This window comes from Schistocerca serialis, chromosome 9 (assembly GCF_023864345.2).
Source record: "Schistocerca serialis cubense isolate TAMUIC-IGC-003099 chromosome 9, iqSchSeri2.2, whole genome shotgun sequence".
In the NCBI taxonomy this organism is placed as follows: Eukaryota; Metazoa; Arthropoda; class Insecta; order Orthoptera; family Acrididae; genus Schistocerca; species Schistocerca serialis.
In genome coordinates, this window is record NC_064646.1 from 428,914,788 (window position 1) to 428,933,649 (window position 18,862).

The 18,862-nt window shown below is 40.3% G+C and overlaps 1 protein-coding gene across 1 annotated transcript in view; it reads right to left on the bottom strand.

Annotated features, from left to right (window-relative positions):
- Nucleotides 1-18,862, bottom strand: part of LOC126418608 (squamous cell carcinoma antigen recognized by T-cells 3) — an 85,223-nt gene that overhangs the window by 45,884 nt on the left and 20,477 nt on the right. Inside the window, exons 6-8 of the mRNA XM_050085441.1 lie at nt 10,930-11,227; nt 10,551-10,748; nt 2,334-2,502 (exon numbers count right to left, since the gene is read on the bottom strand). Coding sequence (XP_049941398.1) covers nt 2,334-2,502; nt 10,551-10,748; nt 10,930-11,227 — 665 coding nt within the window. The remainder of the gene's footprint in view (nt 1-2,333; nt 2,503-10,550; nt 10,749-10,929; nt 11,228-18,862) is intronic.

Genomic DNA, 18,862 nt, shown 5'->3' on the forward strand with positions numbered 1-18,862 from the left:
GGAGAAGGAAAGAATGGAAGATACCAATGATGCAGCAACATGAAGTCGTTCTTTATTAGACAGCCCACCCAAGAAAAGAATCTACAATAGACAGGTTACCAAGGTGAATGTATTCCAGCAGGATGCAATGCGCAGGCATGTATGCTTGTTATCAACAATAGCAATACTGTACTGTACTTTACTTCTTTTCAGTCTCAAAGAAGTGGAGAGTTCATTGGAAGCAGATAGTCACTTCAAAATTGTTTTCATGAGACACTGTTTAGGTGGATGAGACGTCAATTACTGTGCATTACATGTTGACAAAAGGGTGGATGGACTCCACAGGAAAAAGAACAATGAAAGCACCAGTAGGCAAGGGTAGCAGAATAATCACCCTTCATACTGGCTCTACATCTACATAGATACCCGCAAGACACCATAAAGTGCGTGGCAGAGGGTACTCTGTACCACTACTTGTCATTTCCTTTCATGTTTGACTCACAAATAGAGTGAGGGAAAAATGACTCTCTATAGACCTCCATATGAGCCCTAATTCAGTTTGAAACTACCAGTAACAAATCTAGCAGACTGCTTCTGAATTGCTTCGATGTCTTCCTGCTCGCGGTTTCATTCCAAACTGTTCATTGCTGTTTCATTCCAGGAAGCGAGGTGACTGTCACGAACATATGAATGCCACAGTTTTCGTGTAGTGGTTTTCTAATGTTCTGCTGCAAAATATTCTTCAAATGAGACAGTAGTAATGGAAAATGGGCTCTACCACTCTGTTGTCCCAACAAAGCAGTGGAGAAAAGCAAATATTTTGCTCTGGGTGCAAACAAATGTTCCATCAGATGAAGTCAAGCCTGGCATGAATAACGTGGAGATAATGGAACTTGTAACACTATACAAGCCAAAGCTCCACACTATCAGGTCGATGAACTGACTGAAGCTAAAGGGCTTAGTGTAGTAATGCTTCTTCTGTATTATGCTAATTTGAATCTGACTGAGCATATATGTGGCAAGAAACAACAAGAATTTTATGATCAAAGATTGAAATGCGGACAAAACAGGCCACTGCAAATGTTACCCACAGGACCTGTCTTGAATTGTCAACCATATGAAGAAGGTAGTAGAGGAGACATGGATTCATGGAGGACTGCTGAAAGAACAAATGGTAATTTCAGCAGCTCCTGTAACAGTTCTAGAGCTGAGAACGAGGATAGTGACTATTCTTCTCTTGGGGTCGCTCTACTTACACTGTAACTGTGAGATTCAGTGACATGACTGTTTCGTTCAGTATTGTCATTTCCTTACCACCAAAGGCCTGGTGGCTGGCTAATGGCCACAACCTGAGGTAGGTGTGATGTTATCGTCAAATGCCGGCACTCGGCACTTGCTGGCAACTACGGTTCAATGCACTCACTCTGTACCAAGCTGTCAAAAGTAACAACTGCAAGCACCACTCTAATCAAGTTTGAAACTAATAAAAGTGACTATTCACAATTTAGTCTATTTTTTTATTATTATTAACATTTTATCTTATTAATCTGTACTGACCTCATTACACTGTATTTCTGACAGATAAACATGGCCACACACTCCCTTTTTGTATCTGATCTGTTCTATGAACTTTTCAGTTTGAACTGATGATTCCATTGTTACTTCCATATAGACCTACTAGTTTTTTGTCTCTAATATTCTTAATGACAACAGAGTCTCCCAAATATTCCCACAAATGCTGTAACTTTGTATTTTCACTGATTACTCCCAATGTGGAACATCAAATTATCAATCTATTCAGTTGAAAAAACAGATGCTGAAAGAGATGTGAGGTGCACTGACTAGCCTGAAAATTCATCGTGCACATCTCATACACAGTGAATGAAAACAAAAGCACTGACAGCAGATCTTCCTGAAAACAAATTTCTCACTCCCATGAATATATGTTAAATTGTTGTTACATAATTTTTAACTGTATAAAGGAGGTCACATTATTGCTATAAATGTTAAAGTTACAATTCTATTATGATATTATTCTTTGAGGAAACACACTTTTTCTTTACCGAGCGAGGTGGCGCAGAGGCTAGCACTCTGGACTCACATTCAGGACGATGACAGTTCAATCCCACATCCAGCCATCCTGATTTAGGTTTTCCATGATTTTCCTAAATTGCTCCAGGCAAATGCCGGGATGGTTCCTTTGAAAGGGCATGGCCGACTTCCTTCCCAGTCCTTCCCTAATCCGATGAGACCGATGACCTCGCTGTCTGGCCTCCTCCCTCAAACAACCCAACCCAACTTTTTCTTTTTTGTATAATGTATAAAGAATGAAATAGACCATATAAGTTACTCACCTTTCCAAATTGATGTACTCAAGCCACATGGCTGCACTGGAGCTGTGGCCCTGACTGAGTATGTCATTCCACAGCTGTCGAGCTCGTGCCATGTCACCCACACGTCCACCTTCCACACGTGCCCAGTACTGCAATATCTCACAGGCAGGATCACCCTGTAACCCAAAACCTGGAAAAGTGTTTTAGAAGAAACTTGAATTATTACAACCTGTGTCAGGAATATTTAGTAGCTTATAACTGAGGTAACACAATTTCTAACAAACTGGCCGGTCATAATCCTGCACAACTGAGAATGTACTAGACAGTAACAAAGAAAATATATTATATTCTGTCCTATTATATATCTGAAGATGGATGTACAAAACTTGTCGTTTTGTCTGTAAACAATACACCGTATTTCCTCCACAATAAAATTTACATATTATTTGTATTTCGTCTGTGGGACAGCAAAATTATTACCATAACTTCTGAAAAAGACACTGAGAAAATTAATGTTATAGTTTTTTAGGACACTACTGTGCAGAATGGGTGTGCCTACCTCTCTTTATGTATTTCTTCAAAATTAATACACGAGTTACAATTAATCACATTTCAGTGCAGAGCACCATATGCTTAAGTTCCCTCAACACTAAGGGGCCAAAAGACATTGTGCAGGGTAGTCACATAATTTTAATTGATAGCTCAAAAAAATAAAGTTACATAGTTATTTTTTATTTCTTTGTGGGTACATGTCTGTAGTTCTTGCACACATTGAAATCTTCATGCCACAGTACCATACTATGCTGTTACAGGGGACAAAACAAGATGACACAGTTCATTGGTAAAGTGGAGTATCATGTTTATTTTCCATAATCATGTATGCTTTTACAGCTTTGAATTTTTCCTCCAGCCATCTCTGCTTTCCTATTTCGCACTTCTCATCAGCTTTATTTCTAGGACACTTATATGCCCTTTTGTCTGCTTCATTTCGTGCATTTTTATATTTTATCCTCTCATCATTTAATTTCAATATTTCATGTGTTATCTAAGTATTTCTACTAGGAGTTGTCTTTCTGCTTATTTGATCCTCTGCCACCATCACCGCATTGTCTTTCTTTCCCATGGCTTAGTCAAAAGTTGCCTACGGCTCCCTCTGAAACTCTTAAGAACATCTGATTTGTTCAAATTACCCTAATCCACTCTCCTTAATTTTCTATCTTTATGCAACGTCTTCACTTTAAAATCTTATTTCTACATGTCTCTCATATTATTACATTATCCATCTGAGACCTTACGGTGTCTTCAGGCCTCCCCCACATATACAATTTTCTTTCTAAACTAAGGGTTAGCAATAATTAAATTGTGCTCTGTGAAAAATTTACCAGATAGCTTCCCCTTTCATTCATTCCCCAGTCCATTTTCTACTGCACTTTTTCCTTTTCTTTCTTATATTTAAATTCCAATCTCCCAGCATAATTAAATTCTCATCTTCAGTAAAGAGATGAATAATTTCTTATAACCCATATATACACACGCACAAGAGCTTTTGCAACCCACGGTTGTGATGTAACTTACCAAACTTACCAAACGAAAGCGTTGGTATGTTGATAGCGGCACTAACAAACACAAACACACACACAAAATTCAAGCTTTCGCAACCCACGGTTGCTTCATCAGGAAAGAGGGAAGGAGAGGGAAAGACGAAAGGATGTGGGTTTTAAGGGAGAGGGTAAGGAGTCATCCTTCCCCCTTTCCTGATGAAGCAACCGTGGGTTGCAAAAGCTTGAAATTTGTGTGTGTGTTTGTGTTCGTTATTGTCTCTATCAACATACCAATGCTTTCGTTTGGTAAGTTACAGCATCTTTGTTTTTCGATATAATTTTCCCCCGTGGAATGATGACATCTGTCCTTTTTTCCCCCTAAGGTAAGTCTTTCCGCTCCCGGGATTGGAATGACTCCTTACTCTCTCCCTTAAAACCCACATCCTTTCGTCATTCCCTCTCCTTCCCTCTTTCCTGATGAAGCAACCGTCGGTTGCGAAAGCTTGAATTTTGTGTGTATGTTTGTGTTTGTTTGTGTGTCTATCAACATGCCAGCACTTTCGTTTGGTAAGTCACATCATCTTTGTTTTTATATATATATATTCATCTGTGGAGCTACTAGGTATGTACACTTCTACTACTGTGGTGGGTCTTGACCTAGTGTCTGTGTTGTCTACAGCAATGCAGCCATAGTGCTGTTTAAAAGTGCATAAACAATAAAATTCAGGTAATATGGTCCACACATAACTTGTGAAACTCGGAAATGGAACAAACATTGAACAATAATTATAATTAGACAATATATCATACAATTATGATGAATTTTCAGAAGAGACCTATTTTTCCCTTCAGCAGTGGGATCATTAGAGATGGAGCCCAAGCTCAGATTATGAAAGGATAAGGAAGGAAACTGGCCATGCCCCATTCAACGCAACCATCCTACAACTTGCCTGGAGCAATTTAGGGAAATCATGGAAAACCTAACTCTGGGTGGCTGTAAAGAAATTTGAACATTTGCCCCCCCCCCCCCCCCCCCCTCTCTCTCTCTCTCTCTCTCTCTTTCTCTTTCTCTGAATGCAAGTTCAGTATGCCGACCACAGTACCATTTCACTCAGTAGAGACAAAATAGATAATATTTTTCAGCGTGTCTAAATTCATGCCCCCCCCCCTCCCCCCCCATGAACCATAGGCCTTGCCGTTAGTGCCTCAGCGATACAGATGGCCGTACTGTAGGTGCAACCACAACGGAGGGGTATCTGTTGAGAGGCCAGACAAACGTGTGGTTCCGGAAGAGGGGCAGCAGCCTTTTCTGTAGTCGCAGGGGCAACAGTCTGGATGATTGATTGATCTGGCGTTGTAACACTAACCAAAACAGCCTTGCTGTGCTGGTACTGTGAACGGCTGAAAGCAAGGGGAAACTACAGCCATAATTTTTCCCGAGGGCATGGAGCTGTACTGTATGGTTAAATGATTATGGCGTCCTCTTGGGTAAAATATTCCGGAGGTAAAATAGTCCCCAATTCAGATCGCTGAGCGGGGACTATTCAAGAGGACATCGTTATCAGGAAAAAGAAAACTGGCGTTCTACGGATCGGAGCGTGGAATGTCAGATCCCATAATCGGGCACGTAGGTTAGAAAATTTAAAAAGGGAAATGGATAGGTTAAAGTTAGATATAGTGGGAAATGGTGAAGTTCGGTGGCAGGAGGAACAAGACTTTTGGTCAGGTGAATACAGGGTTATAAATACAAAAGCAAATAGGGGTAATGCAAGTGTAGGTTTAATAATGAATAAAAAAAATAGGAGTGCGGGTAAGCTACTACAAACAGCATAGTGAACGCATTATTGTGGCCAAGATAGACACAAAGCCCATGCCTACTACATAGTACAAGTTTATATGCCAACTAGCTCTGCAGATGAAGAGAAAATTGATGAAACGTATGATGAGATAAAAGAAATTATTCAGGTAGTGAAGGGAGACGAAAGTTTAATACTCATGGGTGATTGGAATTCGAGAGCAGGGAATGGGAGAGAAGGAAACATAGTAGGTGAATATGGATTGGGGGCAAGAAATGAAAGAGGAAGCAGTCTGGTAGAATTTTGCACAGAGCATAACTTTATCATAGCTAACACTTGGTTTAAGAATCATAAAAGAAGTTGTATACATGGAATAATCCTGGAGATACTAGGAGGTATCGGTAGATTATATAATGGTAAGACAGAGATTTACGAACCAGGTTTTAAATTGTGAGACATTTCCAGGGGCAGATGTGGACTCTGACCACAATCTATTAGTTATGAGCTGTAGATTAAAACTGAAGAAACTGCAAAAAGGTGAGAATTTAAGGAGATGGGTCCTGTAGAAACTGACTAAACCAGAGGTTGTACAGAGTTTCAGGGAGAGCATAAGAGAACAACTGACAGGAATGGGGGAAAGAAATAAAGTAGAAGAAGGATGGGTAGCTCTGAGGGATGAAGTAGTGAAGGCAGCAGAGGATCAAGTAGGTAAAAAGACGAGGGCTAGTATAAATCCTTGGGTAACAGAAGAAATATTGCATTTAATTGATGAAAGGAGAAAATATAAAAATGCAGTAAATGAAGCAGGCAAAAAGAAATACAAACGTCCCAAAAGTGAGATCGACAGGAAGTGCAAAATGGCTAAGCAGGGATGGCTAGAGGACAAATGTAAGGATGTAGAGGCTTATCTCACTAGGGGTAAGATAGATACTGCCTACAGGAAAATTAAAGAGACCTTTGGAGAAAAGAGAGCCACTTGTATGAATATCAAGAGCTCAGATGGAAACCCAGTTCTAAGCAAAGAAGGGAAAGCAGAAAAGTGGAAGGAGTATATAGAGTGTCTATACGAAGGCAATGTACTTGAGGACAAATTATGAAAATGGAAGAGGATGTAGATGAAGATGAAATGGGAGATGTGATACTGCGTGAAGAGTTTGACAGAGCACTGAAAGACCTGAGTTGAAACAAGGCCCCGGGAGTAGACAACTTTCCATTAGAACTACTGACGGCCTTGGGACAGGCTGTCCTGACAAAACTCTACCATATGGTGAGCAAGATGTACGAGACAGGCGAAATACCCTCAGACTTCAAGAAGAATATAATAATTCCAATCCCAAAGAAAGCAGGTGTTGACAGATGTGAAAATTACTGAACTATCAGTTTAATAAGTCACAGCTGCAAAATACTACCGCAAATTGTTTACAGATGAATCAAAAAACTGGTAGAAGCCGACCACGGGGAAGATCAGTTTGGATTCTGTAGAAATGCTGGTACACGTGAGGCAATACTGACCTTACGACTTATCTTAGAAGAAAGATTAAGGAAGGTGGCAGGGTAAAATACTGGGAGCAAAAGGCTATTTACAATTTGTACAGAAACCAGATGGCAGTTATAAGAGTCGAGGCGCATGAAAGGGAAGCAGTGGTTGAGAAGGGAGTGAGACAGGGGTGTAGTCTCTCCCCGATGTTATTCAATTTGTGTATTGAGCAAGCCATAAAGGAAACAAAAGAAAAATTCGGAGTAGGTATTAAAATCCACGGAGAAGAAATAAAAACTTTGAGGTTCGCCGATGACTTTGTAATTCTGTCAGAGACAGCAAAGAACTTGGAAGAGCAGTTGAACAGAATGGACAGTGTCTTGAAAGGAGGATATAGGATGAACATCAACAAAAGCAAAACGAGGATAATGGAATGTAGTCGAATTAAGTCAGGTGATGCTGAGATTAGGAAATGAGATGCTTAAAGTAGTAAAGGAGTTTTGCTATTTGGGGAGCAAAATAACTGATGATGGTCGAAGTAGAGAGGATATAAAATGTAGACTGGCAATGGCAAGGAAAGTGTTTCTGAAGAAGAGAAATTTGTTAACATCGAGTATAGATTTAAGTGTCAGGAAGTCATTTCTGAAAGTATTTGTATGGAGTGTAGCCATGTATGGAAGTGAAACATGAACGATAAATAGTTTGGAAAAGAAGAGAATAGAAGCTTGCGAAATGTGGTACTACAGAAGAATGCTGAAGATTAGATGGGTAGATCACATAACTAATGAGGAGGTACTGAATAGAATTGGGGCGAAGAGGAGTTTGTGGCACAACCTGACAAGAGGAAGGGACCGGTTGGTAGGACATGTTCTGAGGCATCAAGGGTTCACAAATTTGGCATTGGAGGGCAGCGTGGAGGGTAAAAATCTTAGAGGGAGACCAAGAGATGAATCCACTAAGCAGATTCAGAAGGATGTAGGTTGCAGCAAGTACTTGGAGATGGAGAAGCTTGCACAGGATAGAATAGCATGGAGAGCTGCATCAAACCAGTCTCAGGACTGAAGACCACAACAACAACAATAACAACAACAAATTCATGTAATTATTGTTGGAATGTTCCATAAATGTTCATAAGCAGATATGCTGGTGATAAAGTTTCTAATCTTTGCAGTCAAGACAGAATCAAATCAAATTTGTTACTGCAGAAAGGGTATAAATGAAGAACTTCAATCCTTTGCAATGAACCAATGGGCAAAAATGAAGAAAAGTTGATTGATGAGCCAATAAAAGACTCATACAACAGCACAAAGACTTGACTAATTTTCAAACTACAGACACGCTCATTCTGCAAGCCACAATACAGTGCATGGTTTGACAGCACAATGTACCACTGCTAGCCATTCTTTTTCCTCTTTCACTCGCAAATGGACCAACAGAAAAATGATTATCTATATATCTCTGCATAAGACGTAATTTCTCTCATCTTGAGTTCGTAGCCCTAATACAATGTTGTGTATGTTGGGGGAGGGGGGTAGAATCATTCTGCTGGCAGTCACAAATGCCATTTCCCTATACTTTTTTCAATAGCATTTCATGAAAAGAACATCGTATTCCCTCCAAGGAGTTCATGGAGCATTTTAGTACTGCATGTTGATCAAATCTATTGACTATTGGTAGTCTGACCTGATGGAGATCCCAAACACTCGCGCACGTGTTCTATAGACAATCTTATTTATAGATGAGCTACACTTTCCTGAACTAATGATACCCTTGCCTCCGACAAACACTCACTGTCCAAGACAACACACTGAGTTCTGTTACTTAAAAAGTCTTCGAGCCACTGACATATGTGAGAAACTATTCCGTATGCTCACATCCTCGTTAACAGCCTGCAAGTGCCACTACATCAAATGCTTTTCAAAAATCTACGAATATGAAATCTCCTTGTTACCCTTCATCCATGGTTTGGAGGATACTGTGTGAAAAAAGGGTTAACTGAGTTTCACACAAGCACTTCTTTCTAAATCTGTGCTGCTTTGTGGACACAAGCTTTTCTGTCTCAAGGAAAATCCTTACATTCTAACTTTAGAATATGCTCACGAATTCTGCAAAAAAATAATGTTATGAATATCTATCTATAATTTTGTGGGCCTGTTCTCTTTCCCTTCTTACATGCAGCAGTCATCTGCACTTTTTTCCACTAATCTGGGTAAGAAATTTGCAATAAATACAGGCTAAGTAAGGGACCAGTACCGAAGAGTACCCTCGGTAAATCTGAATTGGGATTCCATGTGGACCTGGTGACTTACTTGATTTCAACTCTTCGATTCTCAACAACAAGGATATCAATTTCTATGTCCACCATATGGCAGTTTGTGTGGCTGTCGAACTATGGTACATCTGCATGATCCTCCTCCATCACCAATATTTCTTTAAATGTGGAATTTCAAAACGTCAGCTTTCCTTTTTCTGTCTGCTGTTGCCGCACCAGACTGGTCAATGAGTGACTGAATAGAAGACTCTGACCTATTAGCTACTTTATGTAGGACCTGAATTTTTTAAGGTTCTTAGCCAGAATGTTTGCGCTTGTATGACAATGGGAGCTGTAGGCTTCATAGAATGCTCTTTTTCTAATGTTAAGTACACACACTCTTATACACAGGATTACAAATGCCGTCATTCACAGGTACAGTGTCAATCCTTGTAATTGTTTTCTACATATGTGTTATGTAGAAACTTAAACTGAGAAACAACAGGCCTAAAGAAACTGTGCATGTTTCACCATTTGCTTCTCAGATAATTTTACCCCCCCCCCCCCCCCCCCCCATCCAGTAACAAATTCAGCATGTTATGGGTACTTCAACAAGAACCAGACCACCTGTTGCATAAAGTGAGGTTCGATGAGGCCTGCTTGGAACTTTTTCACAGGAAGATGCACAGATTACATGCATTATTATTCTGAAATTTTGTACAGTGCCTTGCACCATATACATGTAGACGTAGCTTGCTGTGTCCAATAAAGTCTTAAGTACAGAATGAAACAGCTATCAGTATGATAATGTCACTGTGTTCACTCCTCATAAGATTTCATTTATAACTTGCTGTTACAGCATAGCACTGATAGCTGCAGTAAACTATGTACATCCAAACACAACTTCAGTAAATACAATTCATTACTGGAATGGCTGATAAAAATCATACACACAGTTATACTTTCATAAAATGGAGAAAAATGATGGTGCTATGAAGTGGGGTGGTTAAGACATAAAATTGAATTATTATTAAATAATCGGAATTGAAAACCAAAATAAAAGAAACTGTTCAAATCCACAGACACTTCTACTATCTTGCAATGCATTTGTATAGCAAATATCTTTTCTATTCTTTTCACCCAAATACAGTTACAAATATGTCATACACTTACATTGAGCCAAATGCTCACAGGCCTTATTGAAAGTAGCTCTCAGTTCCTCAAGACCTTCAGGTTCACCTTTGTCACTATCCGAATTGGATTTCATAGACCATTTCACTCTGCGCAGCATGTACGATGCAAATCCAATCCAGATGCTTCGTAAACTGTCAGCTGCATCTGAGCATGCTATCAAGGCTCGTTCCATTAATCCTGGGTAAAAGAAGAGAAATAAAGCTTAAAATTGAAATACACACAGTGGGTGACTAGGAGCTTTACTCATTCCAGTTCTCTGAGAAAAAAAGAATTTCTGTGGAAGACTGCATTTTATGTAATTTTTGAACCCAATGAGCTATAAATGTTGTCATAGTAGCTTGAATGCAGTATCACTGACCTGTAACATCACTATTTGGCTTCTCAAATCGTTCCAGTGCTCGTAAGTAAAACTGCCACAACTGGGCACTCCATGGGCAATTTCGCACTGCACGCTCACACAGAGTTAGCACTTCTGAGGCTGTCCCTCCGCCCTTCTGATATGCAAACTCCAAGTAGTCGAACCACAGTTCAGGATCCAGGCAGCTTTCTGCAACCGCACGCTCCCAAATACATGTTGCCCGTGCTCGACTTTTCAGTTCTTCACGATGGCAATAGTCACGGTATAGCTGTGGCTTTTTCCCAAGTTCACATGACTCCTGACAATAAAACAATTAGAGGTGTAGAAATTACATTCATCCACTGCGTTTTGCAGTTAGTGTTAATACACAAGGACAAACAGCACACGGGTCATGATCATGGAGAAATTCATTTACTAACACGTTTTCTTGGCATGGGTGTTCAGACAAAGCACACCATTAGTTATTAACAGCATTAAAATACTCATTGCAAAATATTCAAAAGAACAGAGGAGGAAGACAGAGAGAGAGAGAGAGAGAGAGAGAGAGAGAGATATCAGAAATTACATGAAGTTAGCGAGTGTTTGAGGTATTCCCTTATTTTATTATATCATTCCCCATCCACAGGTATCCTTATTAAATGTTTATTCATATTCCAAATTAATCCGAATGCTTACAAGTCTTCAATCTTTTAGAAGACTGTACCTCTCTCTTTGTTGTTCAATAACTTTCTACGACTTGAATCACAATGAATGCAGGATATGGTATTTTAGTTGAAAGAGGGTAGCAATTGGAAAAAAATCTTAACCCGTTTCCACAACACTTTCTTCCCGTGTGTGTGTGGAGAGGGGGGGGGGGGGGGGGGGGGGGGGGAGGGGGGGTGTAACAGTGTCAAACTTCAAAATTGCAGTGCCTGCGTACAGGCTCCTTATGCAGTGCATGCTTAGAAATACTTTCACTTGCTGTAAAACTATACTGTTTGGTTTAAAATTTAATTCAACATTACCTATTTGCAACAACTTTTGATACAATTACAAACAATAATTTTTCTCCTTACATTTGTTTAGATCTGTGCACCTGTGTAAATATGAGCATTTGGCATTCCAGTTGAAGCTGCTGGAGGTAGTGTGTGTGTTTGTTTTCTTTGCTGAAGAAGGCTTTGGCCAAAAGCTAAAAGCTATAATGTGTAATAGTCTTTTCATTGGGCCTGTCTGCAACTAAGATTCAAATGGCTCTGAGCACTATGGGACTTAACTGCTGAGGTCATCAGTCCCCTAGAACTTAGAACTACTTAAACCTAACTAACCTAAGGACGTCGCACACATCCATGCCAGAGGCAGGATTCGAACCTGTGACTGTAGCGGTCGCGCGGTTCCAGGCTGTAGCGCCTAGAACCGCTCGGCCACCCTGGCCGGCTGCAACTAAGAGGTTATCTTTATGATGGGTAATAATCTATCCTTTTCAGCAATATATTATCATAATATTAACATTACTCCATCCTGAACATTTTAGAATAATTTTATGAACAGAGACAAGCCAGCAATGCAATTATCACCACTAAGAGAATTACAGATATAACGAACTATATTCTCTCTCTCTCTGTCTTAGCACTTATCTCGATTAGGCCTACCTCATATAACTTCAAGTTTTTAAATGTTTTCTACTGTAAGCATTCCAATATTGATTTCTCCCTCACCTTATTCTGCTGTGCCTCTTTAGCACATCTCCCGTTTAATTAGTCTATTTCCTCCAATTCCTGAAAGTCAATGTATGTGTCACCTTGGTTTCTCTACATTGACACCCATTCTGTTTGAAAAGCAGCAAAAGTTTTCTTTCTCCTTATTTCAATGCGGAACATTCCCTGAGAAAATAGTTATTTTAAAGTAGCAAATACCAAACAGCACAGGCTTTGAGCAGTAGACAGGCACACAAGGAAGAATGAAAGATGAACCACCTTTTGGAAGAAACCCTTGATAAGCTACAGGACACACTCTCTCTCTCTCTCTCTCTCTCTCTCTCTCTCTCTCTCTCCCCTCCCCCCCCCCCCCCCCCTCTCTCCTTCTCATATATACATAAACTTTGCCAGCTGGACATACATTGCCAGTGCTGCAGTTCGACAGATGGACTGAGGTGAGGATTGTTCTGTGTGGGATGGGTAGAGTAGGAAAGGAATGGAAAGCAGGAAGCAGGTGGAGGGGTTGCGGTCAGAAAGTTACTGACTTGGAGGGAGGCAGCAAATGTGCAGGATAGGAATGCAGGAGGATGCTATGGCAGGTACACGGGCTACGCGTGTAACACATGGGCATTGGAGCTGGTGAGGTGTGGTGTGGAAGTGTGCGTTGGGACAGGAGTGACTGGACAGAGGAGAGGAAACTGCAGAGTAGTAAGTGTGGGGTCAAAGCTGGTGCTAGTGAGAATGACTAAATGGCACATGTTATGAAGCAGCCATTGAACTCAAGCATGTTGTGCTCAGCAGTGTGTTGTGCCTCTGGTTGGTAAATTCTGTTTTTGGCCACAGTGAGCTTGTTATTATTTATTCTGGTGGACAGTTGGTCGGCGGCTATGACCACATAAAATGCTGTGCAGAAACTGTAGCACTGCTGCTTTCACAGGCCCTGCTTCTGATGGGATAGGATAAGCCTATGGCAGGACTGCAGTAGGATGTGCTGGGTGGGTGAATTGGGCAGGTCTTGCACCTGGGACTCCACACAGCTGTGACCCTTGTGGTAAGGCGTTGTTTAGAATGTTTCTCCACACTGTAGTTGGTTACTGTGCTCCCACTGAAAGAGTCTCCAACCAAACTAATCAACCAACCAAAAAAAGCAAACAATTGGCCATAACCTAGCCTCTCATACCAAAGGTGCAAACCACTTCCTTCACCGACTCTTGACCATCCCCACCACATCACCTTCTGGATCCCTACTCGTCACTGTTGATGCCATATGCCTCTACACTAACATCCCTCATGCCAATAGCATTGCCACAATGGAACACCACTTCTCCCAACACCCTTCCTACTACAAACACAATATCTCATTCCTTATACACCTTACTGATTATATACTTATGCACAACTACTTCTCCTTTGAGGGGAAGGTAAATAAACAGCCAAGGTAATGCACATGGCAACCTCCTATGCCAGCCTTTTTACAGGCCATCTAGAGGAGACCATACTAGCCCCCCAAAACCCAAACTCCTTACCTGTTTCAGATTCAGTGATGATATCTTCATGATCTGGACCCATGGCCAAGACATCCTATTCTCATTCCTCCTCAACCTTCACACTTTCCCTCTCAGCTGCTTCACCTGTCCTCCTCTACCCAACATTCCACCTTCCTGGATGTTGAGCACCTCCTCTCTGATGGCTCCATCCAAAGCCCTGTCAACACTAAGTCCACTAACAACCAACAACACCTGCATTTTGGCAGCTGCCAACCCTCCACACCAAAAAGTCACTCCCATATTGTCTGCACACCCACAAACAGTATATCTGCACTAATAAGAATTCCCTTGCCCAGTATGCTCAAGGACTTCACAGACAGGCTCTCAAAAACTACTCCACAATCAGATTTCCCATGCTGTAACCTCACACTCCTTTCTTCCTCCCAAGAATCACTGCAAAAGAGTGCCCACTCCCCTTGCAATCCATGATCACACTGGAATGGAGCGACTTCCCAAAGACTTTAGTTATCTATCAAGCCCAGAAATGAGTGACATTCTGCCCATGACCCTTCCCATTCCTCCTAAAGTGGTATTCTGTACCCACCCTACCTACACACCATCCTATGCAACTTCAATTCCCAACTACTTGCCACAGGGGTTCTATCCCAGTGGAAGACCCAGGTGCAACACCTGCCCAATTCACCCATTCTCATCAGAGGCAAGGCCACCTATGAAAGCAGCCACATCATGTATAAACTTTGCTGACTTCTGCACAGCATTTTATTGCACATGAACACCAACCGTCCATCAGAATCAATGGGCTCTGCCAAACTGTGGCCAAGAACAGAGTTTACCCCTCAGTGGCATAAAACATTGCTGAGCGCAACATGTTCGAATTAAATGTCTGATTCTCAACCTGTGCCATCTGGATCCTTCTCTACAGCACCAGTTTTTCTGAACTATGTAGATGCTCCCATAATTCTCCTGGCCCCAATTTCCACTACCTCAATGTCCTCACAGCCTTTACTCATTCTAACCAACGCAACCCTCACCTCATCTCATCTGCCAAACTGCAAACCTGGCATTCTGTGTCCAGATGGCACAACGTAGGTGCGCGCGCGGACACACACACACACACACACACACACACACACACAGAGAGAGAGAGAGAGAGAGAGAGAGAGAGAGAGAGAGTGAGTGGGTGAGAGTGTGTGTGTGTGTGTGTGTGTGTGTGTGTGTGTGTCCGCCCGTCCATCCCCTAGCTTGTTAAAGGGTTTTGAAAACTAACAAAAATTTAATTCTTTTTTGTGTGCCTGTCAACAACTCAAAGCCTCCGGTGTTTGGTGAGTGGCCTCCTTTACTCCTAAATTATTTACTTTCTGCCAGAACGTCAGAACTTTTGTAACTGCATTTATTTTAAAAAAGGAACATTAATTTGCTACTGTAATGATTTTGTTGAAAGACTGCATATTGTACTTGAACTCATGGATTACAGGCCACAATGCTACAATGAAAGGTGGTAGAATACGTGACGGCCTGTCACATGCAGACAATGACCAAAATTGTGGCAAATTCTGCAAAAGACTTGCAGATAGGTCAGTGAAGGTAATGACATATGGTCTAGCTGCTGTATGAGGAAATATCACCAATGCAAGTATAGTACCACTAAGTCCCTTAAATACAAAATACACCATATTGTTGTTGTCATTGAAGAAGTTGTACTATTCTTAATGAGACTACAATCATACACAGTCACTGCACTGCCACATCTTAAACATAGCATGAAAATTACGATTAGTGTATCTTCAATTTTTTATTTATTTGATTTAGATGTTGGGAGTGATTTTCCATTTGATGATAGAAACTGCTCTCATGGCAGATTGTTTGCATGCAACAGAAGAAGTGAAGAAAATTCGTTCCCCTCACATGGTTTTTCTCGACGAGATGTGTATCAGAATGCATGCAAAAATGTAAGAAATAACAAGAGGAGAGTGTTAATAGTGAAGACAATTACAGTGTGGAAATAAATCTAGCTGATATGTACATGCCAACAAAAAAGCTTAAAAAATGCTTTGAAAAAATTGTTTTCTGATGTATCAATTCCCATTTTTCAGTGTAAAATACAGAAGGCTGCTTTTACAGGCAGGGCCGGTGATATGAGATATGTTCAAATTATCAGTTGTAACTTAGCGTATTATCTTTTTGAGAAAATGTTTACAATTGGCACTCTGACTAATAACTATACAGCATTATGCAGCAAACAACAGTTCCAACTGCAAAAAGGATAGCATTACAGCAGCATACATACGTGACTCACATCAAAAAATCTTCTCATGTAGGCCTTCATTTAAGAAAAAGGCTTTGAATTAAGAAATGTGTTTCTGTCCTAAAGTTGACATTGGAACATAGTACAGAAGTTGAACTTTATTACCAGGGGATATACAACATTAATTAAAACTATATTTAAAAAAATACAACACAAAGAAGGAATGATGGAAGGAAGGAAGATTTAGGTTTAATGTCCCATCAAGAACAAGGTCATGAGAGACAAAGCATAAGCTCCTTTTGGGGAAGCAAATATCAGTCGCACTCTTTCAAAGGAACCATCGCTGGCTTATGCCTTACTACTAGAATGACAGAGTTTCTCAGATTCCTAACATGGCAGAAAGGGGTCATTTTGAGTCCACATGAAACACTTTCAAATTTAAAGTAAACAAGTAATTTATTTTGTGTTTATTAATCCCCACCTTTCTGCAAGTTATAACAACAACTGCTTAACATGGTAAGTAATACATTAATTATTTCTTTCAATAAATCTTAATTGTTTATCACTGCTTATGCTAACAAATTTCCTAAGGTGTAGATTTTCATATATTAGCTATTTGTAAAACTCTCTAGAAAAATTTGTATGTATGGTCCAAATATTATACTCACACATATTTTACACGTGGCTTTGTTGTACTCTTTCATCAAGTCACTGGAATCTGCTAGATGCACTTAGCATGGGTGATTTCTGCTTTATGTGCACATTTTCTGCACAAGGCTCAGTTGTTGCTGGTCTTGTTGCCTTTGCAGAGGCTGATTTGGAACTTCTTCAACTTTCTAGATGATTCTGGTCCCATAACCTCATCTTTCATCTACTCTTCTTCATGCTTTTTCATTTCCTTGAGTTCATTCGCCAGGTGAATTTTGAACTTCTTCCTTTTCATTTCCTTGCTCACAGATGACTCATGCATTTACTGATGCCATGTCCAATATGTAGTAAATTTATGGGTCATTTGATCAATCATCCGAACTTCATCGCATTGTATACTGTAATAGTATTAGGTTTCTCCTTTCCTTCTTCGCTTACTGCTACTTCAGCATGCAGTGCACTCAGAAGAGTGGCATTTTTCTTCTTATTCCCTTACAATATATGTAGTCATGGTGCAGTCTGTGCTGACAGTTTTACATAGGATGATGGTGACATGTATTTCAGTATTTGGCTTCTTTACCTCTTAAGAGATTTCATATCACTCATTGTACCAACTAATGAAGTTTTATTTTCTTTGGACTTCTTGGCAAGTTGGAAGAGATGAGAAGTTGTTGTCTTTCATCATGTTCCTTCCTTGATTTGAAAATGGCTCCTTGAGATGTAGAACAATGTATTCTTCAAATGACTGCTCCTCTCTCTGTGTGTCCTCTTTTTTGAGGTACAGAAATGAATTACATATATACTTTGTTGCTACATTGACAGCAACACAATTTGAGACCATATTTTTCACCTTTGTTTGGCATGAATTAAATAAACCTGCATTTTGTTTTGCTTGATAATACTTGCTTGTCTGGGGTTATATTTTCTCCAGCACAGTGAGAATGAATATGGTCTACCATGATGATGTAAAGTTAACATGGACAAATAAACATTATTATTATTATTATTATTATTATTATGAACTTCCCCCAAATTTCAAATACAAGGGTAAAATTGTTGGCTGAAAGTCATTCAGCTTGCATTGATTTTTCATTAAAATGGAGAAATCTGAGAAGCTCCTGAAACCTGTCTATTGGCATAACATCTCTGATAAAAGTAGGCCTCCAAGAATACAAACAAAGATCATCCACAAACAAACCTTTTGTAAAAAGGACACCCTGAGTGCGTATAACGGCCAGCAACATTTACAGTTCATCAAGTGGCATGGTCCTACCATCATTTTTGTAGTCCTTTTGTAAAAATGACACCCTGAGTGTGTATAACAGCCAGCAACATTTACAGTTCATCAAGTGGCACGGTCCTATCATCATTTTTGTAGTCCTTTTTTAGCATTTGGTGCTGTACATTTCCTCAATGAGATGTAGCCATGCTTCATCACAAATAAGACAGAAAGCACTGATGAGAGAGTAGTCTACTCACTGGCAGGCATAAGTAGGCAGGACCTCCTATCTCTTTCGGAATGTTCACAGATGACCTTCAAGAAGATGAAAAATTGGCCATCTCCCATGCAGTTCCATCCCTAGCAACCATCTCGGTAGAGATGATCAGACTGAGTCTACAGAGACGGAAGAGGAAAGTGTTGACTGAGATCAGTATCTGAATCCTCCTCGTTCACAATGTCTTCATCTTTGTCTCTGGTAAAAACTCCTTAACTTCATCATTGAAGTCAATTACCAGTTCACTGTTGTAACATTTCTTCAGAAGAATGTCCACGCTGACATGTCTAAGAATGTCTTTCACAGACAAAGAATTTTACCTGAATGACACAATATACTGATTACCGATTGTTGTTGCTTAAT